Consider the following 25,187-nt stretch of genomic DNA (forward strand, 5'->3'; position numbering starts at 1 on the left):
ACCCACGGTGTAGGTGCAGTTGAATATAAAACTTCACAAAGATAAATGACATAAAATTCGCTACGTAAAAACCACATTTGTGATCACTGAATGTATGTTCACCATTTTACATGGGTAATATCTTATCCTGGCCCCCATTTCATACAAAAAAGGTTAAGTCGGGTCATTCGGTTACTTCGTCACTATGTCCCAATTCAAGGAATTCTTAAAGGCCGCTTACGTGGTTCTTTTCTTTCTTAGCTGCTAGTCGACGAAGCCTAGCCTCCTCGAGAGGTACCTTAAGACAGCAAGCACAGATAAAACTCGGTAAATCAACAACAATACTTTCGAAAGTATGTACCTTACTCAAGATATTTTTATGATATCTTTGAATATTAATGAAATTATTGGTTTTAAAAAAAGCAGCATCACTCAGCTCTTTGTGAAACGGGGTCTGGGCTCCACCGTGAGGTCAATATTCAGTAAAAGACATAAGCGACTTATGCCAGTAACAAAGTCCTCTTATGATATAGGCCATCGCTTCTTTAAATGTTACATTTCGATACATTTCCATATCGCTAGTATTTCTTTTTTTTTTAATGTAATGACAGACATCAATCATGACATCGTCTTTTAAGGGGATTGATTAACATTATGCAGGAAAATATTCCTTCAGTGACCCTCTAACCGTCCAGTCATCAGCAGACGACCGGGTGTCTCTCACAGTTTTGTAAACCATCAAGAACAGCTCGTCAAAAGGTAGCTTGGCGGTGAAATACGTCATGGGATTACCTACAGTGGCTTGTATAGCGGGCGGCCTGGAAATAGATTCATTAAATGTATAAGATCGTCACTTTCCTTTAAAATACATATGTACTGAGATCCGGCATAACAACTGGAAATTTCCTCTCAAGTAAAAGAGAAAAAAGCACACTACATACAGTTCTCATGTAGATGTTTGAACAGTTTCATCAGTTTCGTCAGTTTGAACAGTTTCATCAATTTGATACCTTATAGGAAGAAAATTCCTTTTGTTACAGTGCAGTTCAGATTATCAGAGATTTACATTTTAAAAACTGGACATTTTAATAGAACTTAACCTTTTAAGATGTGTTTGTGAAAAAGTCTTTTTGATTAATATTTTCTGGATTAGCTATTATTATGCTGCAAGTCATATAGTTTTCTGTCTCTCCAAGAACTCTGATGTGTTACTATAAACTATATTAGTTGGATTAATCGTGTTTTACATCCTTCTTCCCAAACTTAACATAGGGTTATCCCACTAAGATGTCCGTATCGCTGAGCTAAAACCAACTTATTCAGAAATTTCCCGAAAATGGATAAGTATATTTACTGCTACACACTGAAAATAATGTTAATATTAGGAAAATTAAGAATATATCATTCTTACTTATCTTTGAGATGGACGTCCACATTTCGTATGAATCGAAGAAGTCTGCATATGCTAGAGCTGTAGCTAATTGGTTTTGTAAATTTGTCATAAAGAGCTTGATTGAGCAAGTCCTTCTGTAAAACATTGATTTATAAAACTTGGTATATTTATCTCTGTTAGTACAGTACAAAAATGGTGCGACAGATTTTCCATTGGCCCTTGTATTGTGATGGTAAAAGAATCAATCGTTTTTGAATTGAGGAAACGTCATGCATCATGAAAAATAACTATTTATTTCCTTTAAATCATTATTAATGACTAACTATTTTTTGTTTCACAGCTTAGATATGCACCTAACGCTGCATAATAAACGGTTGACGTACAGTGCCGCCTGAAATCCCCCTTACTTACTCTGCGGGTCGCCGCGGGTTGTTCAGACGGTCAGGCTCGGTATCTATGGAAATAACATTGTCATCCATGCGCTGTTTCTGTTAACAATAGTACCATGCCCTGCCCCGTCGGGTAATTATCGTGACAAACTTTCTGCTAAAAAAAGAGCCTAACCCTAGCTCGCTGAGATAAAGATCGAAGCTTAGCGTGATCGCATCTACAGTGGTCGGAATAATTTTGTTTCCGTTGTACACCGGTGTAACCACGTTCGAAATGTTTTAATCCCTATCTTGTGAATAGAAGGGGGCGGACAAACAATGGAGGGCCGTATAAATCCCTTCAAAATTCGAACGCACAAACACAATAGCTTAGGTGGAATAACACAATACTTAATACGTGTGAACCCCATGACGCCGGTTTCTGTGGCCCAGCGCGAGCGTGACAATCCGCTGTAACTAGGTGTAATTAACAGCAGGATATATCAGCCAGAAGGTCCCTATTGTTTGTTGCGGCGATAGGATTATAGCTTGAAGAGGCTAAACCCATGCTACCGTACTTGGATTAAGAATGTGTACATTTACCCCGTGGACCATTTGAAGATTACACTGCGATTAATGAGGTGGAAAATACAATAGAGAGAGTGTATAATGATAGGGTCGCTAAACGATTGTTGACGGCATATAGTAACTAGCCTAATCCCCTGGTCGCCTGGGTAGCCACGCCCCCTTAGAGTACTTATGTAAACAAACGGTCTCCCGTAGCGAACTATCCTTTTGTTCAACAGCTTCGCGCGTGCAGCTGATTATGTATGTAGTGACACTATAGCTAACTGCATATAAATTTGTGCTAGCTGTTATTTGATTCATTCTGCTGTGTCGGATGTTGTGGATCAGCCCACTGGTTCGTCGACTTATGTTTTTCTGAAGTTTGGTGGTGCAGATTTTGAGTGCTTAGTTATTTACCCTCCTTCTAACAAGAGAAAGGGGAAGGGAGATAAAAAGAGAGAGTGTCAAATGAAACGGGTAATGAGTAATACATTACATTAAATAAAGGGACTCGCGGTGGAAGAAACGATAGACTGTTTTGCATCAAGGTATGCCATTATAATCCGACATGGCCCATAACATGATCCATAACATGACTCATTGTTGTATGCCTTATATTTGTGCCGACTTATATTTTACTCTCGTTCATTTCGTGAAACTATTTCCTTGAATAAAGTTTTGCCTGTATAAATTAACTTTGTGACATGAAGTAATTAATAAAACGCGCCTGTTGAAAAGGGGGCTTTTCGTAACTAATAAAGGTTCACTATTCAGAAAAATATCGTCGCCGTTCGTCGCCGCTACCTTCAGGAAAGCGTACCCTCCGCGTGGATCACCGGCATTTTTGATAATCTGACAAATTAGCACAATTTACGTTTTAGCTAATAATTCTGAATTTACTAATATTTTGGACTAAATTCGATGTCAGATTGATAGCAATGACGGAGAGCCGCCAGAGTAACTGACGGACTCTCTACTGATTGTTTCATCTATGCGGATGATACTTCCCTCTTTATGCCCTCGCGTCGGGGAGATGTTGATTCACATGCTATATTACAAGGTGACCTACGTACCATTGAAAATTGGTCCAATAAATGGAAACTCAATTTTAAACCGGCAAAGTGCCGCGAAATTATATTCGGCAAAGAAAATGATAATAGTGCATACCCTGAATTGTATATAAACAATACCATGATACCTAGGACAAAGAGCCACAAACACCTGGGACTAGTACATGATTCAAAACTAAATTTTAATGATCATACTGATCATGTTTGCGAAAAGGTTCAACGGGCCGTAAATGCACTAAAACCTCTATACTGCAAAGTTAGGTCCAAACATTTAAATGTTATATATAATGCCTTTATCCAATCACAATTTGATTACTGTGACATATTCTATCATAACTCACTCCAGAAGAAATTATCGAAACTATCGTCTCTTCAATACCAAGCCGGCAAAATAGTACTGGGAGCCTTACCTAGCTCTTGTACCTCCAAAATATTTGAACAACTAAATTGGATTTCTCTATTTGATAGAAGAAAAATGCATGCTCAAAAAATTATGTTTTCAGTCATGGCGAATTTGGTCCCCTCCTATGTTTCTGATATATTCCGCCCATTCAGAAACCCTTTTCCAATCATAACCCGAGAAAATAACAAAAGAGACTTTAAACTTCCTCCTAAATACCCCCGTACCTCAGTTAACTATTTTCTGATGTCTTCATGGGATCAACTCTCCTCCTCCACTAAATCTTTACCTTCAATCTCATCTTTCAAGAACTCGATAAAAAAACACCTCACTGCTGGGTCGCTTTCAACAACAACACTAAACTTGAACAGAAACCATGAAAAAATTCTTAACAGAGCGAGGGTCGGTTGTTTATTTAGAGCAGAATTGTTTAGGCATAACTGGACTACTATTGATACACCACACTGCACCTGTGGTGCCCTTGAAACCCCTCTTCACTTTTTCTTCAGATGCCCTCTACTCAATTCAAAGTACCCTCCCCTTTACCAAAAAATAAATGAAACTCTACATGCAAGCAAGACCTCTTTCAAAACACAAAAAGAAAAGCTGTCGTTATTTCTCTACGGTCATAAATCCTTATCACCCACCCAAAATGAAATTATCTTCGACACTGTTGCAAATTTTCTTCTCGTAAACTTTGTTATCACTTAATAGGTATTATCTCTTTTCCTCTTCTTTCTTTCTGTACTTAACTTGTGCTCCTGATATATATATGAAGTTTTACATTTACTCTGTTGTATATATGTATATACTTATTCATTTGTTTTATTTATTTATTTACTTATTTAATTTAATTTTGTGGAGAGCATATAATGCTTCCAGCGCCTTGCCTCCACTTCATTCTTTTGAATAAACGTTGTTTAAAAAAAAAAAAGTAACTGTTTAATTTTCTAAACTAATCAAACTAGAACGCGTGGCGATAAAATGTGTCGCTAGATCTTGTAAACACTCAGTGAAATGCACCTAGTGACTATATTCAATGTGCCGTCACTTAATTGCTTTCTCGATTTCATTAATTGACGATAGTAATTGCAGATAACAAGGAAGAGGAAATGCTGAAGACAAAACAACGTCGGGTCTTTGTGTGGCTTTCTCCCTAAACACTTTTTATGTTGCTGTCAAAGAAAAAGGAGTCTAGATAGCGATTATTTAAACCACTGCTGCTGCTTTTGCAGGTAGACTTCCTCGTTTATCATTTAAATGCTCCCCTCCCCCAGCAGACCCAACTTGATGCATGTACGTCTTGGTAGCTATAGTACAGATCTTGGTTCAAGTAATGAAATGTTTAAGCACAAAACGATAATTTGAGGCTATTTTTTCATTCAAGACAAAATAAAGTATCTATGGTGTGTGACAATAGGGACTTTACAAAGCTTAATTTGTCCTTAAATATATATTCCAGTAGCATAGGCGAGCGATGTAATAGTAACCTCAACTTGAGGTATCCTCGATGAAAGCGGAGTACAAAAATTAACTTTTTTAAATATCGATTACAACATGCTGTACAATGATGTTGAGACTAAAGGGTTTAATGGACTTCTTTGCCTTAAAAGCAATTCATTTCAATATTAAAAGAAACAGTTTTTTCGGGGAGCGCGGGTAGACAGTTTACGTCAGGTGATTCGTTAAAATCGAGGAGTGTTTCACTATCAAATGTGTAAATCATATATGTCATAAAACACCATATAGTAGAAAGTTTTTTGTTACGATCTGCAACATTTGTTCATTTATATAGCAGGGCGAAGTTAAAGCCAGAGGTAAATAGAACCTAATACCGTAATCCTCCTCGTCCATTTATTTAAATCGTATCAAAACGTTTGATACACAATGTTCATTAAATTCATAATTTTGGCGATTTATTAAAACCATATTGGTACATAAAAGTTTAAGATTAGCATAAGTTAAGCAACAACCAGTATGAAGAACAACACCCTTTTTAAATGAGGCAAGACACCCTCTTCACACTGATTATAACCTTGAGAAAGACATAATGCAACTTAAGGCAAAGGAGTTATGCAAAGTTCTTTCAACTCGTGTGTGAATACAACACTTTCTTTGTCACTTTTACAAGACAATGGAGGCGAGCAAGTAGAGTAATTACAATATACAATAAAAAGGACATTAGTATAGAAAGCTTACTTCGGGTCAGCCCTTTGCTTGTTCGAATGAAAGAGATAGATATCGCGCCGCGACTCCCTTTATTAAACCTTCGTGTGATTGTGTAAAAGTGTGAAAGACAGACAACGGTCTTTAGTCGCTGTTGATATTGTTCGCGATTAATATTGAAGTATAACTCCTTCGCCTGCATGTAAACGTGTTACTTTTCCTCATGTTCACTATATTTCTTTTAGGTGGTTAAGACAATGGGATGAGATCGATAAAAGTAAAGGTTAATCTAAACAATATTAGATGCGATTTTTGTGAAATGACTTATTAAGTGATGTGCATGTACCTAGCATGTTTAAATTCTTGAATTTCTAATTTGTTAAATCTTTCATACACGGCCTCATATATGTATTACTCTCAGGCCTTCAATATTATTGTGTTACACGGGACTCCTGGAAACCTGAAGCACAGGTCTACGGAGTCTTGTTATCCTTCATGCAGTTTTATGGCTGGGATGAACACTGCGAAGTAGAAACAGGCTTTAGTTAGCTTTACTTGATGCACGACAGTTTAAACAAAACCAGTCTGCAAGGCTTGCTTTGATTTGGCGTTATAACCTTACACTGGGTTTAAAAGAACAAATATAAATATGTTCGATGGATTAAATGCCGGCTTCGTTATATTTTAACTAAATGCGTTCATTTGCACAGTTACACAGATAATATTTTTAAGTTGTCTGTCGTTCAGCACGCATTATAGGCGAGTAGCTAAATAGTGACGGTGATCAATCTAAGCTCAATCTTGGCAAGTATCGTTTACAAAATAGATCATGTTGAATAAACTTAATTACGCTTTAATAAATAATCAACACACGGTTCGGTTATTGTCACTTGAAAGCTTTCGATCAAAGACGTTCAATGAAATCACAAATCATTTGACGATTAAAAAATGGACATGTTCAAGGGGCAGTTTTTGTTTCAGCTAAAGGGACTTCAGGTACAGGTAGAGGGTTCAGTTACGTGTTTCATCGGATGATAGCATCACGCTCTAGGTCTAAGCGAGTTGAATAGAAGCTTTTTATCCAAACATCCTATTCCTAACTACTGAGCCTAACTACTTGCACTGTGCAATTACTATTAAAGGATCAGATGCATACTTGATTGTTTTTCCTCTGGTGTCGCACGTATGCATCCTTTCTTGAGTGATCTAAAACAAGTCGCTAGTGTACCATGTTTCTCACTGTAGCAAAATATGTTCGACATAGTGTTTCTGAACGGCAGCCGGAGACACAGTAATTGTATAGGCACGCTTTAAGCTTGTTCGAGAGATAATAACAGTCGGGTTTAACAATAGATAGCGAGCTATAGTAAGACCCCCTCCTCTTTAACTGATGATTTACACTTTTAATTGACCGTACTTTCGTATATTGTATGATCATACAGCCAGACTTCCCCCTGTTGCACGTTGTAGTTGGATTGTCATTGCGCCTATGTCAATGCACCTCATTTAATTTCAATATTATAATATAAGCAAAATATAAGTAATATGTTATTTCCTTATTCCTCTTTCATTATCATCCATGTTCTATAAATACTTGAACGCTTGAATGCAGATATTTCAAATTAAAACGTAAGTACATAAATGAATTATACATTTATAAATTAATGCAATAGGAATATTTTGAGACAGATTGATGCTGACGCTCATGCATTTTAACCAAACAAACAATAATTAGTTCAATTTTTGACTGCGGAAATTTCATATAGGATGAAATAACTGATAACAAATTTAACTAGCAGTTTGTTAGCAACACTAAAAACCAGCTGCGCGTGCCAAACTAGTGAACAAAAGGACAGTTCGCTTCGCGTGGCACGCCTTAGCATGGGTTTAGCCTCTTCAAGCTATAATCCTATCGCCGCAACAAACAATAGGGACCTTCTGGCTGATGTATCCTGCTGTTGATTACACCTAGTTACAGCGGATTGTCACGCTCGCGCTGGGCCACAGAAACCGGCGTCATGGGGTTCACTCGTATTAAGTATTGTGTTATTCCACCTAAGCTATTGTGTTTGTGCGTTCGAATTTTGAAGGGATTTATACGGCCCTCCATTGTTTGTCCGCCCCCTTCTATTCACAAGATAGGGATTAAAACATTTCGAACGATGTTACACCGGTGTACAACGGAAACAAAATTATTCCGACCACTGTAAGGCGTGCCACGCGAGGCGAACTGTCCTTTTGTTCACTAGTTTGGCACGCGCAGCTGGTTTTTAGTGTTGCTAACAAACTGCTAGTTAAATTTGTTATCAGTTATTTCATCCTATATGAAATTTCCGCAGTCAAAAATTGAACTAATTATTGTTTGTTTGGTTGAAATGCATGAGCGTCAGCATCAATCTGTCTCAAAAAATTCCTATTGCATTAATTTATAAATGTATAATTTATTTATGTACTTACGTTTTAATTTGAAATATCTGCATTCAAGCGTTCAAGTATTTATAAAACATGAATGATAATGAAAGAGGAATAAGGAAATAACATATTACTTATATTATGCTTATATTATAATATTGAAATTAAATGAGGTGCATTGACATAGGCGCAATGACAATCCAACTACAACGTGCAACAGGGGGAAGTCTGACTGTATGATCATACAATATACGAAAGTACGGTCAATTAAAAGTGTAAATCATCAGTTAAATAGGAGGAGGTCTTACTATGGTCGCTATCTATTGTTAAACCCGACTGTTATTGTCTCTCGAACAAGCTTAAAGCATGCCTATACAATTACTGTGTCTCCGGCTGCCGTTCAGAAACACCATGTCGAACGTATTTTGCTACAGTGAGAAACATGGTACACTAGCGACTTGTTTTAGATCACTCAAGAAAGGATGCATACGTGCGACACCAGAGGAAAAACAATCAAGTATGCGTCTGATCCATTAATAGTAATTGCACAGTGCATGTTACTAGACCTTTGTCCTAACTCAGTGGTTAGGAATAGGATGTTTGGATAAAAAGCTTCTATTCAACTCGCTTAGACCTAGGGCGTGATGCTATCATCCGATGAAACACGTAACTGCACCCTCTACCTGAACCTGAAGTCCCTTTATCTGAAACAAAAACTGCCCCTTGAACATGTCCATTTTTTAATCGTCAAATGATTTGTGATTTCATTGAACGTCTTTGATCGAAAGCTTTCAAGTGACAATAACCGAACCATGTGTTGATTATTTATTAAAGCGTAATTAAGTTTATTCAACATGATCTATTTTGTAAACGATACTTGCCAAGATTGAGCTTGGATTGATCACCGTCACTATTTAGCTACTCGCCTATAATGCGTGCTGAACGACAGACAACTTAAAAATATTATCTGTGTAACTGTGCAAATGCAAATGTTAAAATATAACAAAGCCGGCATCTAATCCATCGAACATATTTATATCTGTTCTTTTTAAACCAGTGTAAGGGTAACGCCAAATCAAAGCAAGCCTTGCAGACTGGTTTTGTTTAAACTGTCGTGCATAAAGTAAAGCTAAGTAAAGCCTGTTTCTACTTCGCAGTGTTCATCCCAGCCATAAAACTGCATGAAGGATAACAAGACTCCGTAGACCTGTGCTTCAGGTTTCCAGGAGTCCCGTGTAACACAATAATATCGAAGGCCTGAGAGTAATACATATATGAGGCCGTGTATGAAAGATTTAACAAATTAGAAATTCAAGAATTTAAACATGCTAGGTACATGCACATCACTTAATAAGTCATTTCACAAAAATCGCATCTAATTGTTTAGATTAACCTTTACTTTTATCGATCTCATCCCATTGTCTCAACCACCTAAAAGAAATATAGAGAACATGAGGAAAAGTAACACGTTTACATGCAGGCGAAGGAGTTATACTTCAATATTAATCGCGAACAATATCAACAGCGACTAAAGACCGTTGCCTGTCTTTCACACTTTTACACAAACACACGAAGGTTTAATAAAGGGAGTCGCGGCGCGATATCTACAGGTATCTCTTTCATTCGAACAAGCAAAGGGCTGACCCGAAGTAAGCTTTCTATACTAATGTCCTTTTTATTGTGTATTGTAATTACTCTACTTGCTCGCCTCCATTGGCTTGTAAAAGTGACAAAGAATGTGTTGTATTCACACACGAGATGAAAGAACTCCTTTACCTTAAGTTGCATAATGTCTTTCTCAAGGTTATAATCAGTGTGAAGAGGGTGTCTTGCCTCATTTAAAAAGGGTGTTGTTCTTCATACTGGTTGTTGCTTAACTTATGCTAATCTTAAACTTTTATGTACCAATATGGTTTTAATAAATCGCTAAAATTATTAATTTAATGAACATTGTGTATCAAACGTTTTGATACGATTTAAATAAATGGACGAGGAGGATTACGGTATTAGGTTCTATTTACCTCTGGCTTTAACTTCGCCCTGCTATATAAATGAACAAATGTTGCAGATCGTAACAAAAAACTTTCTTATAGTGTTTTATGACATATATGATTTACACATTTGATAGTGAAACACTCCTCGACTTTAACGAATCACCTGACGTAAACTGTCTACCCGCGCTCCCCGAAAAAAACTGTTTCTTTTAATTTTGAAATGAATTGCTTTTAAGGCAAAGAAGTCCATTAAACCCTTTAGTCTCAATATCATTGTACAGCATGTTGTAATCGATATTTAAAAAAGTTAATTTTTGTACTCCGCTTTCATCGAGGATACCTCAAGTTGAGGTTACAATTACGTCGCTCGCCTATCATCATCATCATTGCTCTTCGTCCCGCGTGGGACATAAGGCCACAGTCACTTCTTTCCACTTGGCCCTGTCTCTGGCTACGTGCTGGGCCGTCGCTCGCCTATGCTACTGGAATATATATTTAAGGACAAATTAAGCTTTGTAAAGTCCCTATTGTCACACACCATAGATACTTTATTTTGTCTTGAATGAAAAAATAGCCTCAAATCATCGTTTTGTGCTTAAACCTTTCATTACTTGAACCAAGATCTGTACTATAGCTACCAAGACGTACATGCATCAAGTTGGGTCTGCTGGGGGAGGGGAGCATTTAAATGATAAACGAGGAAGTCTACCTGCAAAAGCAGCAGCAGTGGTTTAAATAATCGCTATCTAGACTCCTTTTTCTTTGACAGCAACATAAAAAGTGTTTAGGGAGAAAGTCACACAAAGACCCGACGTTGTTTTGTCTTCAGCATTTCCTCTTCCTTGTTATCTGCAATTACTATCGTCAATTAATGAAATCGAGAAAGCAATTAAGTGACGGCACATTGAATATAGTCACTAGGTGCATTTCGCTGAGTGTTTACAAGATCTAGCGACACATTTTATCGCCACGCGTTCTAGTTTGATAAGTTTAGAAAATTAAACAGTTACTCTGTCGGCTCTCCGTCATTGCTATGAATCTGACATCGAATTTAGTCCAAAATATTAGTAAATTCAGAATTATTAGCTAAAACGTAAATTGCCCTAATTTGTCAGATAATCAAAAATGCCGGTGATCCACGCGGAGGGTACGCTTTCCTGAAGGTAGCGGCGACGAATGGCGACGATATTTTTCTGAATAGTGAACCTTTATTAGTTACGAAAAGCCCCCTTTTCAACAGGCGCGTTTTATTAATTACTTCATGTCACAAAGTTAATTTATACAGGCAAAACTTTATTTTAAGGAAATAGTTTCACGAAATGAACGAGAGTAAAATATTAGTCGGCACAAATATAAGGCATACAACAATGAGTCATGTTATAGATCATGTTATGGGCCATGTCGGATTATAATGGCATACCTTGATGCAAAACAGTCTATCGTTTCTTCCACCGCGAGTCCCTTTATTTAATGTAATGTATTACTCATTACCCGTTTCATTTGACACTCTCTCTTTTTATCTCCCTTCCCCTTTCTCTTGTTAGAAGGAGGGTACATAATTAAGCACTCAAAATCTGCACCACCAATCTTCAGAAAAACAGAAGTCAACGAACCAGTGGGCTGATCCACAACATCTGACACAGCAGAATGAATCAAATAACAGCTAGCATAAATTTATATGCAGTTAGCTATAGTGTCACTACATACATAATCAGCTGCACGCGCGAAGCTGTTGAACGAAAGGATAGTTCGCTACGGGAGACCGTTTGTTTACATAAGTACTCTAAGGGGGCGTGGCTACCCAGGCGACCAAGGGATTAGGCTAGTTACTATATGCCGTCAACAATCGTTTAGCGACCCTATCATTATACACTCTCTCTATTGTATTTTCCACCGCATTAATCGCAGTGTAATCTTCAAATGGTCCACGGGGTAAATGTACACATTCTTAATCCGAGTACGGTAAGTGTTCGTCCAAGCGTTAATTGACCTTTAATGCGCGGTGGCTTCACTTTATCTTGATCACTCTACTCTGATGCGGAGATTTTAAGTATAAGAACTTGCCAACAGTGATTTTTAAGTCACTTTAACAAAAAGATTCAGTGACTAAAGCAACTTTCGTGTACATTGTAGCTATAAATTGATTTAATTCACATAGAGTTGAATTAATGAATTTATGAATTTATGAAATATCAAATAAAACACGTACTACTCGTACTTGTACAAGTAATATATATTAGGCTTCAAACCGTCTTTGCTATAGGCCCCTATTCATATTATAAGCACGACTGAAATTTAATTTTATAGTAGGTCCCTATATTTCTGTAAGCTTTGTTCATGGATGAAATGCATTTTTTTCCAAAAAGACTTGTTGTTTGTTGTTTGAGTAATTAACATTTTGTAGGCCATATCTTTTATATAATTAAATCTATATTTGCATATAGGATCTCTCCCATCTACACCCGTAACATTTCTGTCCTTTTGTATTCGTTCATCAACAGTAAACAATCTTCCCATTAACTGAACGCAAAAATTGCCTGGGGAACTGGCCCGTTGTGGAATAGCAAAAATTACTTACTAACTTCACTGTTTGGCACGTGTCATCTCACATTAATTAACAATCAGTTCAGGTTAACTTTATTCATGCCGGGTTAACACAGTGATTAAGCTCTGACTATTACATAATCACTACTGTGTGACATGCGTCGTCTTAAATTAATGTTAAAATTGCGATGACGCTTTTCGATCCAAAATATTCAACTTTAACTAATTCTCAATCAACTGACAAGTGTCAACAGGATTGTTTGTCTATCTGGACTTCCTAAATGGCCAGTAAGTATTTTGTATAATATGATATGTTTATGTCACTGATTCCTATGCCTTCGTGTCACCTGCCAAGTGAACGGTATAAATCGATACTCAAATTTTCCAAATCTTCACAATTCCAATATGCCTCTTTGCGATTATGTACGTCTGCGTATCATCGGTCTCCGAGAACAAGGGGTGCAAATTAAAAACATAACCGCACAAATGGAAAATGAAGACCATAAAGTGTCGCGACAAGCCATTTACAATGTGCTAAAGAAATACGACGAAGGGTTTGGTATTGCCGATAAGACACGCAAACTTAAGAAACTTAAGTGAGGCAATTAAGAAGGAGCAGAGCGTGTTCGTTGAACCGACTAATTTGGGTGTCCGAGAAGGATTACTTGCCGATTCCCCTACCCTGTAATTATCATGCGGTCTCTATTGTTCGACCATTTGGGAGACCATGCGGCCTTTTGGTAAGGGGAATTTCTGGCGCCACTGTACGTTACATTGAAATTCCCATTTATATAATTATTTCATTGAAATAAAATGTAAGCTGTGGTTTCGCTGTGGTGCGTTTCTGGAGGAATCGTAAGAGGATTGGGACACAACATCTATGATTATACGCTCAGAAGACAGGACTTTCTGACACCTTGTTGTTTCATGAAAAGCAGAGTGAATTCCAGGTATTTAAATCATGAATTTGAACGACTTTGTATAGTTCGCGTGTATGAGAGATCACACCTTGTTGAAATTGAAAACGATGGTAACGCACAACAACCAGTTTTCTTTACCCATCAAAATTTGCGACGAAGAGCAACTTTTATATTTCTCTCATGTGAGTGCCGTAAATGATTCCTGGGATGACCAAAGACATGGTTACACTATTCTTAGGGCTCTCTTTTCATAATTTATAGCTGAAAACAAACTATGTCTGTGTCCAAGATTAAAGAGATGTTTTATAATTAAAAAGTTTAAAACACACAGTAATGTTTGGAAACACAAAATTGTTTGTTATAATAAGAAAAATCCATCCCCTTTCACATGACTGCAACCCCATTGCTATCCAACACAGAAATATTTAGACAGATTTTCAAAGATGATAACCTATTATTGTTACCCAGCATCATAAACGTGCAAATGTACAGTCAGACTGTTGTACAATGCTGTGGGGATTCCCTTAACGAGAATACATCAAATTTGATGATAGCATTTGATCGTAATACTCAGTACTGTTTGAAAGAATCTGGGGGAAACTCAGGAATGTTACAGTCCTGAGCACATAGGATAGGGGACATGTGACATTCTTGGTCAGTTTTTGGCAGGCAATGATATTGGGTCGCCCAATCGATTTTCTTTCTCCCCTCTACCTCCCTCCACCCCCCAGACGAGCTGATATCGTCTTAATATTACATGCACACCAGCAACTACCTGATGATCCATATTAAGGCCGGTGATAGGGTTAAATACGCTTAAAATCATGTTTTTGAGTTTTTTTTTGTGTTTATATCAAAAAAGTATCTAACGTTGGATGTAATAATTTTTATGAATTTGCATCGCAAAATGTGTCTTTTGATGAGTTTTTCAACCGGCACGCGCCCCAGTCAGGCTGACAACTAAGCCACGCCTCTGTTACTAAGGGCCGTTGTCATGAGGGGGTCGGAGCACAGTTAATGAGTTATAAGCCGGTTACGTGTGCGGTAATAGGTCATAAGTCTTACATCAGCTTAGCAGCGAAGACGTCTAGCTAGTACACTATGGGGAAGAGAAAAGTTCGTGTTAAAAGTCCATTTCCAGAGGAAAGAAAGAAAATTTTGAAAGAGAGTAGGGCCTATGCATGGCGGTTGGGGAAAACCGGCCCTATTTGTTCAGTCGGATAACTGATTTCTGTATACCTAATAAATGGGTGAAAGAGTTAATCGAATCGCCTAAATTAATTGACAAATAAAAGAAAAATCGATAAATAAATTAAAATAACCGCTAAAAAGGATACTTTTAGCCTAGCTCTTAATTTTTGCGATATATATCGGCGAGCGTATCTGCGACACGTTACGAAACCGGAAATGATTGTTGGTCGCCGTTTGCAAAAGGTAAATCTTATGTTGACAAAATAAAATTTTACTCTCCAAGATATGATATCATGGAGCTTGAGAGACACGCGAAAAATTGTGATATGAATGGCAAAACGAGAGAAATCCAAGCAAGGGTTGACAGCATGATTAAAACAATAAAAATAAAAACGCATGTTAGCGGCTTTGCATTTTGCAATGTTTGGAGATAAACAATTTCAAAATCACTGATCAAGCGGGAAGAAAGAGTTCAAAATGTATCCAAAAATGAAAATCACAAAAAGACCCCGAAAATAGTCAAGACTAGCAGGTAAAAAGCAAATAGGGTCTAAGTGTCATGTGTGTAAAAATAAAATATTTATTCAAAAGCCTTCTCTCGGCCACTTTTACCGCTGAATCTTGTGCAGCTGAGCGTCTCCCCTTTATCTTAGCTGGCATTTTGAGAGAGACCGCTCTGAAGTAATCATTGGATTTTTCCGTTGATCTGACGATTACCAAGTGCCGTGCAAAATAATCCTGCAGCGTTACCCGTCAAAAAACTCTTATTAACACAAGTGACGGCCACTTGCTCTCGACAGACAGTTTTATCTGATCACTTTGCCGATAACAGAAAAGGAATCTCTCAGGTAAAATTACTCGTTTGCCGAGAAAAAGCCATTGAAACGTTCAAATGCAACTTCACACTCTTAATTGCGGTTAAATGTAATCGCCTTTGTTAGCGCTTCCTTCTACATATCCTTGACACCCTACTGGGCATCACTAGGCTAGGGCCCTCTCCAGAGCTGTCAATCAAAATGGCGGCACGCTTACACGCCTAACGAGTGGTCGGAAAATGTAACAAAAGCACGATTTTCTGCCCTTTCAAAGCACCCAAACAAAATATTTTTAGATGACAATGAGCAATGTTTCCACCTGACCGTATAACCGATAACAGGTAAACCTGCCAGCTAAGCATTTGACTAATAAGCTCTGTTAACCAACCTGTGAACGTTTTTGGCTGTTTTAACAGCTTTCTATATTGACGAGATAAGTGAATCGCTGCCAAGTATATCTCACTATCTGAGCAACCGATCGTTACAAAAGTTGCACCTATTGTTGTTGGGAATGTGGACTACAGCATGATATCAGGGGTTTAAGAGGAAATTGTTTGTTTGAAAGTTATCGCCTTTTGAAGTGAATAACCCATTGAAATATGGGCTGATTTAACGTAAAATATGATAAAATCATAAGTAAATAGTTTAAGACAATTCCCTGGTACCCCGCTGTAGTGCTTTCACCCAGCTTTATGAGGCCTTTTGAATCACTTGAATAGCTGTCCTGGTTATAGAGAAAATCCCAATACCGAAAACGGCATTTTTCCCCTCAAATTGGTGCCAGAGCGTCATCCGTTGGACACTGTACTTGATCCCCGTCTTTAATTGGCCTTTTGGGAAGTTCGTTTTAATTTTTTATAAAAACTTTTAAGCCCAGGGCTTTGTTTCTATGACTTTGGTCCTTTTACTATCAGTCACCTTAAAGTACATTTACAGTCTGATAATTAACAAAAATTACGTACCCAATGTGCTACTGTGTTAAACACGGATACCGTCAACCCATCCAGTGTCAACGTTACGGAATGTGGCTGTCGTTTCCAACTGAAATAAGTTCATTGGATTGACATGAATCTTATACAAAACAAAGATCTTAATAACTAGAATTGTTGTCAAGCTAAACACAACATAATATTTAACTGCTCGTATAAAGTAATGTTGGTATAATATTATCAATATTATTTTTCAACTTTTCTAACTGTTCCAAAAATGACTAACTGCCTAGGACTATTACAAAATAAAGCGATCTTTTAAGTTACAGACGAAGTATAATACAACGTTTCATTGAAAGTCAAGAATAAATAGTAATGCAAGCTGGCATGAAGGACGTAACATTTATCTTACAGGTACACAGCAAAATACTGCTGATGATGCATTTTCACATTTTGTTGCAGCTATTTCTTTAATTTTATTTCTGAAAATGACTAGTATCCAAATGTTTTGGGTGGTACCTTTCTTTCACTTCCTTCTCGTCCCCCAGCACACAAAGAAAACGATATCTCGTATTCACATTCCAAAAGAACGGGTGCCTGTTTTTTAAAAAAAGAGGTATATCCACATTAGGTTAACATCATACGCCAATTATTCATACGTTTATCGGTGCGTTAACACATCAATGATTGATTTACTTAACTACTTAACAGCATACATTTTGCCCTTTTATGTTTTTGAACAACATAAGACACATCTAAAATATATTCTTTCACCGCAAAGTGTGTGCCTTTAATTTTGCAGTGAGCAAGTAGTTGTAATTGCTTAATTTAATTATCGAAAACGTATTTAAAAGGCATGAGGTATCAGCATGATGTTGGTGGTGGGACTGGTGTTTGCACTGGACACTTTACATGACTATTTACAGTTATAAAGCATTGTCGATAAATTATTTTTCGCCTTCTGAAAATCACTGAATTTGTTTTATAGTTTATAAACACATAAATGTCTTTTACGCATTATTTGTGCCCCACATGAATACAAAAGAAAATATGTGTTCTGCTTTTCATAGATTTCATTGTGTTGCAAATTGCAATTTTAAAACGGGAGTTAATTAAAAACACAAAGATAACTTACGCCAGTGCCTCATCAATGGTCGGCCTCAGCTCAGGGTCTGGCTGCAGCATCCAGTCCACTAAATGTCTCCCGACGATGTCGTCCAAGGCTGAAAGGTCATGTTTTCCGTCTTGAACGTTCTTGTTACACAGAAACATGTCGGCCTCGCCATTGGGCATAAATGGGTGTATGCCACCTGTTAGTGTGTAGTAGACTAACATCCCGGCCACCTGCAAGGGAAACAGAACAATGAACGGTTTTATGAATTAAGTTTTGACACATGTACAGGGTACCTTGTTTTTTTATAATGCAAGGTTCCTCAATAACTACAAGGAGCTCATTTCCATGTGCGTAATTGTTAAAATCCAATAATTCATGCTTCAGATTGTTAACAAATTTACTTAAATAATACGTATGTCCATGATATCATCATGAGGATAATTTTAAAATACTAATGTAATATCCTGTAATTTTTTTTTACCTGGATATCCGCATTTTTCTTGTATTTCACTTTTCTTTTGGCGCTATCCAATATTTCTTTTGCTACCCAGTGGTATGTTCCTAAATAAACAAACATATCTCAACCATGGTTGGACAGTTGCAAATAAAATTCATGTTCAAGCTTGGTATTTTAAAGATCTAAATGTAACTGTAAATTGGCAATGAGTAATATAGTGGAGGGCTTTCATTCATTCTTCTTCTACAACTAATAGATCCTGCATGACTCGAAATTTAAAATCACTGCACTTTACCCAAAACATCTTCCAAGATAGGCGGATAAACTGAGATAGAGAAACACAAAGTGACAAACATATTTTACCTTTAGCAGTAGTGTAGAAAGCACTCTGGTCATCCGGGAGGATCACACTTATACCAAAGTCAGACAATTTTGCCCGGCAGTTGACATCTATCAGAACGTTATGGGGCTGGAATTGACGTAGTACGTAATGAAACTTTAATTCCCCAGTCTGTTGTTTATTTTTCAGTTCTTTTATCTAATCACTACTAGCAAGAAACCTTTGACATTAAAAATCATTTGCAACTAAGAAAACAAGGCAACAAAGCTGTCAAATGTACAGACAAAAAAAGCAGAAAATAACGATGCAAAAATAGGCTACTGTCAATTCTGATACAAAAATACATTATGCTTAACATTATGCAAATTCAACATCAAATTTTAATTATGCTCAACAGGTTATACCAATGTAAGTAACAATCATAAGGCTTCAGGCCCATGGGAGTTCAAGCTCACACTTTGAAAATGCCAGAATGAGAAAAATGAACATTTCCCACAAAATTGCATAAATTCAATAATAATTGATAACCCAATTGAGCTGGCTTTCTAATTTGAACTGCATGCCAATCCTAAAAATCATACTTGTAAGTTAAAAATAATAATAAGTAACACAGTTTTATTTTCATAATGTTTGTAGTAGCAGTGCAAAAAAGATTTTTGTCAATTTTGATGTAAAATTAGATAATAAATTACAGAATAATCATCACCAATTTTTGATTATTGACTATAAATAGCACGGATATGTAGAAAATTTGATAACCATTCGGCTTCATGTCCATGGGAGCTCTGAGTCCCACAATGTATATGCAAACACGATAAAAAGAATATTTCACTAAAATGAATAACTTTCAGAAAAAAAGGCAATTAGACTGCTTTTCCAACTCAGGCCGCATTTTAGTCCTGTGTTCTTTTTCAAAAGTTTGACAATCATAAGCAACATGGCTTTCTCATAATGGTCTTCATGGCAGCAGCAACCTAAATTGTGGTTTCTTCGATTTTGATGCAATATCAAATAATGCTTAAAGGGATAATAACTCTTCGTATGAGAACTATATTTCACAATAAAAACATTGTGAATAACTCATAGAAATATAATATATTCTGTTTTACCGCAAAAACGGCAGTTATAGTTATTATTCTGATATCTGAGCTTGTCTTTAGACCACGTGACCTCCATTGATGGCTATACTCTGTTATAATCGCTTAAGAGATTTTAACCAAAAAAACCAAACTTTTTAGAAAAAAAACAGCTGCAGGGACTAACTTTGAATGTAAAAATGGATTCATTAACTATTGATAAGTATGGGAAAATTGTTGTTTACTCCAGGAAAATTAATTTAACAGCATAATGACCATCAATTTTTAATAATAAAATATTCGTATCATGGATTTTCAGAAAATGCGACTAGCATGGGTCTTCAAGACTGTAGAGGTTCTAAGTCACACCTTGAAAATGTCAATATGTGAAAAATTAAATTTTCACAAAAAAATGTTTAACTGCCAGAAAAATTTACCAAACAAACTGCATTGCCTACTGAAACTGTATTTAATCTCATGTTTCTTTCCTGTAAGTTTGAGAACAGTAAGTGACATTGTTTTCCTTAAATGGTCATCAGGGGAGCAGTGCCCAAAATAGGGGGTTCTTCAAATTTTGATGCAACATTACATGATGTTAAATAGCATAATGACCATAAATTTTTTATAATAAAATATTAGTATCATGGATATTCAGAAAATGTGACTAGCAAAGGTCTTCAGGACCATGAAACTTCCAAGTAACACCTTGAAAATGCCAATATGTGAAAAATTAAATTTTCACAAAAAAAATGTTTAACTGCCAGAAAAATTTACCAAACAGACTGCATTGCCAACTGAAGCTGTATTATAGTCTCATGTTTCTTTCCTGTAAGTTTGAGAACAGTAAGTGTCATGTGTTTTTTTAAATGGTCATTATGGGAGCAGTGCCCAAAAAAGGGGTTTCTTCAACATTTTGATGCAATGTTACATAATGCTTAACAGTATAATGACCATCAATTTTTAATAATAAAATATTAGTATCATGGATATTTAGAAAATGTGACTAGCAAAGGTCTTCAGGCCCTTGGAACTTAAAAGTGACACCTTGAAAATGCCAAAATGTAAACAAGACAGCACTGTTCTGAAATGTTTTTTTTTCCCATTTTTAACTATTTTTACATAAACAACATCAACAGTTTTCTGCTATTTTTATATGATCAACTAAGAAAATTGATGAGATGGGGAAAATATCAATAGAACAGTGTTAAATGTCCAATTTCCTCCATTCTGAGATTCTGAACATAGTGACTGATTGAATCTGACAAACTGTAATGATATAAGTTTATTTCCATTTTTGAATCTCTATTACACAATACACGATAACAAGCTTACCATCATTTTACATAATCAACTAACAATGTTGTAAAGATGCAGGAAATGTCAAACAAACACTTTTACATATCTTATTAGTTAAAAATGAGACTGTGAACATGCCTAAGAATTGAATCTGAGGAAATGTGAAAAAACAGCGTATCTTCTAAAAAAAAATGGCCCGATTATGCTGATTTTCGAACTCACCCTGCGTTTTAGTAAAATTGACCACTCCGGTGAGTTTAATGACAACTGACCTATCTGTTTTTCTTATATTGTGTTTACAGTGTTGCATATATACTGAAAAGTGGAAAAAAAACAGCATAACTACTAAAATAGTGGATAGATCATACCGATTTTCGAACTTGACCAGCTCTGAAAATATAAAGCCAAAAAGTAAAACTGTCTTCCACTTATCGTGTTAACGCTGAAAGTGCACGGCGACGGCGATGACAGACGCAGGTGATGGCAATATGTACAGACACATCTGATGCATTTTTATGTACAGACACATCTGTGTCTGTACATAAAAATGCCTCAATTAGTATTTCAAGAACAATTTGTGTGAAATCCCGAAAATAGCTGTCAACTGAAAAGGTATTTACCTTGATATCCATGTGGATAACGTTATGTCCGGCGTGTAAGGTCCTAAGGCTCTCCAAGATCTGCCCTACGAGATCTCGAGAGATATTGGTCTGGTTTTGTTTGTATTCATCTGAAGATATGAATTCATTGAGAGTAAACTCTCCAAGTTCAAGAACCAAGTACAGAAACTCGTCGTCCTGAACAATATCATAATACCGGATGACATTTGGGGAATCCAATTTAGTTAACAGTTCTTTCTCGTTCTTGAAGTTCTGTGACATGGACCGTGGGTATCATTTTACGGCGACCTCTCTGCCATCATGCCGAATACCCAGAAACACCTCAGTTTTGTTTCCACTGAAAGAAAAGTATCATAATTTAATTTGAGGAATCTGAAACTATAACCAGGATTGATTACTCTTGCCCCGGTCAAAAGAATAAATGGAAAATGTGTGGCAGATATCTAGCCTTGGTCATTTATACTAGTATGCCAGTAGTGAAAATTACTATGATAGAAAACATACTTCGATTTACAACATCAGCAATGAGAAACACTAAAATACACAACAAACAAAATCTAGCTATGTATTTCATTTCAATTTCATTCTTTTCCGCATGTTCTAGTCAGTGGGAAAGCGTCTATAAACAAAACTAAAATATATAAAACCAGCCAGAACACGATTTGGAGCATAAACATTTTTTAAAATGATAACATAATCAAATTGAAAAATTAAATAAAATAGATTATATACTAAACTCCTCACTATACTTACGATCCAATTATAAACCTGTCGATCTTTGTGCTGAAACATACATTGTTCACTTCCTTCAAGTGTCCGCCGCTGACCTGCAAAAGTTCTTCAAAGAAAGGCCTCCATCTGGCACTAACAGGTGTCCAGTTTGAGGAATACTTTAGGGCAATCTGTTCCTTCAGATAGATTGAACTACTTGACGGTACTATAGAATCACAGAGCAGTACGTCGTCGGCTATATCGATGTATTCTCCATCGCTTCGAATTTGTAGGATCTGGCGTGAAACAGGAATGTCTGCGTCTGCCTCTATTTGATTTTTCAAAAACGCCACGTTATTATTTGGTGAAACTTGATAGCCTCTAAAAGTACCGGTAGGGAGCAGCACTGATACTCTCCAGGGCTGACTGGTAAGAATGATGTCTATTTCATCTTCCATTTTGGAGGTCAGGTATTCGGCTAACATCTTATCGTCACTAAGAACGTTACCATTGAAACTAAGGTGTTGTTCAAAAAGATGGATATCTGTATCCACCGCCAGAGTCCGCTTTAGTCCGCCGACGGCATTGCTTGCCAACAAAGAGTATTTATAGATTTGAGTGCCAAAAGCTACAGAAACCTTTAATGACCAGTCAACAGTCACAACTGACCCTTCTTGGAGACTACAATCCTTCAACTTTTTGTCACACTCGAGCTGTGTCCCTTCGTAAATGAAAATAACTGTCTTCTGAAAGTGCTTCGCCAGTGCGTCCACTGAATCCGTTGGAGATACTTTAACCGATATTTGGGTGTTCCGTCCTATAATCTTAAACACGACTTGGAATAAAAAAGACATCTTTATTTTACGTAGACAACATAGAAGAGTCTTCTCGTCAGATTCGACCAATTCTTGCAGTGAAGGTTTTCCTTCCCACTGGGCTTCTATTGGAAGCATATCCTTTCGTGCTGCTTGCGATTTAAAATCAATCATATTCAAAAAATCTTCAACTGTAAGAAGGGGATTCATAAAGTGTTCTTCAATGTTGTCATCGGGATATTGGACGAAAACACTATGTGCAGCAAAGGTGACCGCAAATGTTTGGTATGTTTCTAAGTAAATGCCATAATCTGTGAAAGTTTTGTCTTCGTCAAGACTGTCTGATTCTCCCGGCACAAGACCACGATATACATTCACGTAATAAAGGGGTAGATTTACAAGTTCAGTGACTTTGGTCTTTATGACTCGAATTTTATCCGTGCTCTTTACGGACATGCGCTGACTATGTCTGTCTGGCAGACGAATAGATATAAAATGAACAGGTTCTGAACTATCCGGTTCAGTTTGTGCAACCATGGGTGTGCCTTCTGGATCTGATTTGCATATGCACCTCTAAAAGGAAAATAAGTATGCAGTATTACATGAATGATATGAATTGACTGATGAATACAAATTAGTCCAAATTAAAGAAAAAGATTAGAAATATTTACTGCAAATTTCTCTCTTTAGTACTTTCTTTATCGCCATTGCTTCAGTAAATCATTAATTCGTTACCTATTAAATTGGTTTACCGTTTGGTGATCAACATGACTTAACTGATGCATATTTGGCATCATTAAATAATCTTTACATTTCCATCTTAACAAACATAGTTCATAGAAGCATTTGTTAGTTGAATATATCTGGAATTTTATTGGATGCCACGACTGCAATAAAAGACGATTATCGATAGAAGAAAGCAGTGAACGAAAAAACGTACCGAGAAACAGTTTTCGCAACAATCAGAAAACCAATCTCTACATCCCTCTCGACATTGCCCGCAGTCGTCGTAGTCCTTGCAACAACAACACAGACATAAATCACTATTTTCCTGACAGCTGAGATACACACAGACTCCCACACAGCACAGGATCAGCAGCCCAGCAACGCTGGTTGACACGGCAGTGGCTATGATCCATCCTTTGACTCCAGGCGCGGGCGTGGCACCGGTGTTTGTGGGCGTGGTCGCAATAAAAGTAACCGTGGTTTGGGTGGCGTTACCGATGTTCTTGTTGTTGGCCGTGCCTGATTGGTTTATGCTGGATATAGGCGAGGTCTCCGTGAAAGTAGGCGTGGTCTCGGTGGTGTTGCCGCTTTTATGTCTCTGGGAGACCGATCCATTTGTGATAGAGGGCGTTGTTGTTGTCCCAATTTTCATGTTATTGGTATCAGAGGATATGACGTTTGGTGTTATAAAGACCAAAATGGCGGTTACACTGCACAAAATCCCGTACATATTTATTGGTTTAGATTAATCTGAAAATACGAAAACATGATTGCCCTGTGCAAATAAAATAGATATCGTTTTGGTTTTTATTAGTTTTGGGAGAGAGGCTTTGGATGCATCATATCTATCATGCGTACTGTATCAACACATTAATGTCAGTATACCAGCCATAAAAAGTAGGACTAAGTCATGCCTGTCCTGGATTTATGACATCTGTATTGCAAATGTTTGCCTATATATTAATTTTTTTCTGGAGAGAGACATGGGAGATGGTTGCTGGTTATAATGACTGGCCAGCCATTTTAAACTAAATCAACATTTATAAATGTAATTAAAGGTCGAATCCAAGTGCAGAGAGTCATGGATAATTCATGAGAGAGTACGGAAATTTCCTTGTTTTCCCGGGAAAATCTATTTTGGCTGGAAAATCCCATGGAACGACCCTTTAAGTTAATGAACTACATGTATACCTTTCACCCATATTATTAACATTTATGAAAATAAACAAAGTGCGTTTCTAACAATAATGTCTTAGTAATTATTCCAATTAAATAAAGAGGGAA

The 25,187-nt window shown here is 36.9% G+C and overlaps 2 protein-coding genes across 2 annotated transcripts in view; both read right to left on the reverse strand.

Annotated features, from left to right (window-relative positions):
* Window positions 1–625: 625 nt before the first annotated feature.
* LOC106151416 (uncharacterized) overlaps window positions 626–25,187 on the reverse strand; it is a 101,804-nt gene continuing 77,242 nt past the window's right edge. The window contains exon 11 of the mRNA XM_087012809.1: window positions 626–797. Within this exon, the coding sequence (XP_086868935.1) occupies window positions 632–797 (166 nt within the window). The 3' untranslated portion in view covers window positions 626–631. The remainder of the gene's footprint in view (window positions 798–25,187) is intronic.
* LOC106158773 (uncharacterized) lies at window positions 16,757–18,089 on the reverse strand. The gene is made up of 3 exons (XM_087013810.1): window positions 17,884–18,089; window positions 17,268–17,345; window positions 16,757–16,860 (listed from the first exon to the last, which is right to left on the reverse strand). The coding sequence occupies exons 1-3, from the start codon at window positions 18,081–18,083 to the stop codon at window positions 16,764–16,766; spliced, it is 375 nt and encodes a 124-aa protein (XP_086869936.1). The 5' UTR covers window positions 18,084–18,089; the 3' UTR covers window positions 16,757–16,763.

This window comes from Lingula anatina, chromosome 5, assembly GCF_051362555.1.
Source record: "Lingula anatina isolate TDL-2025a chromosome 5, LinAna3.0, whole genome shotgun sequence".
NCBI classification, from domain to species: Eukaryota; Metazoa; Brachiopoda; class Lingulata; order Lingulida; family Lingulidae; genus Lingula; species Lingula anatina.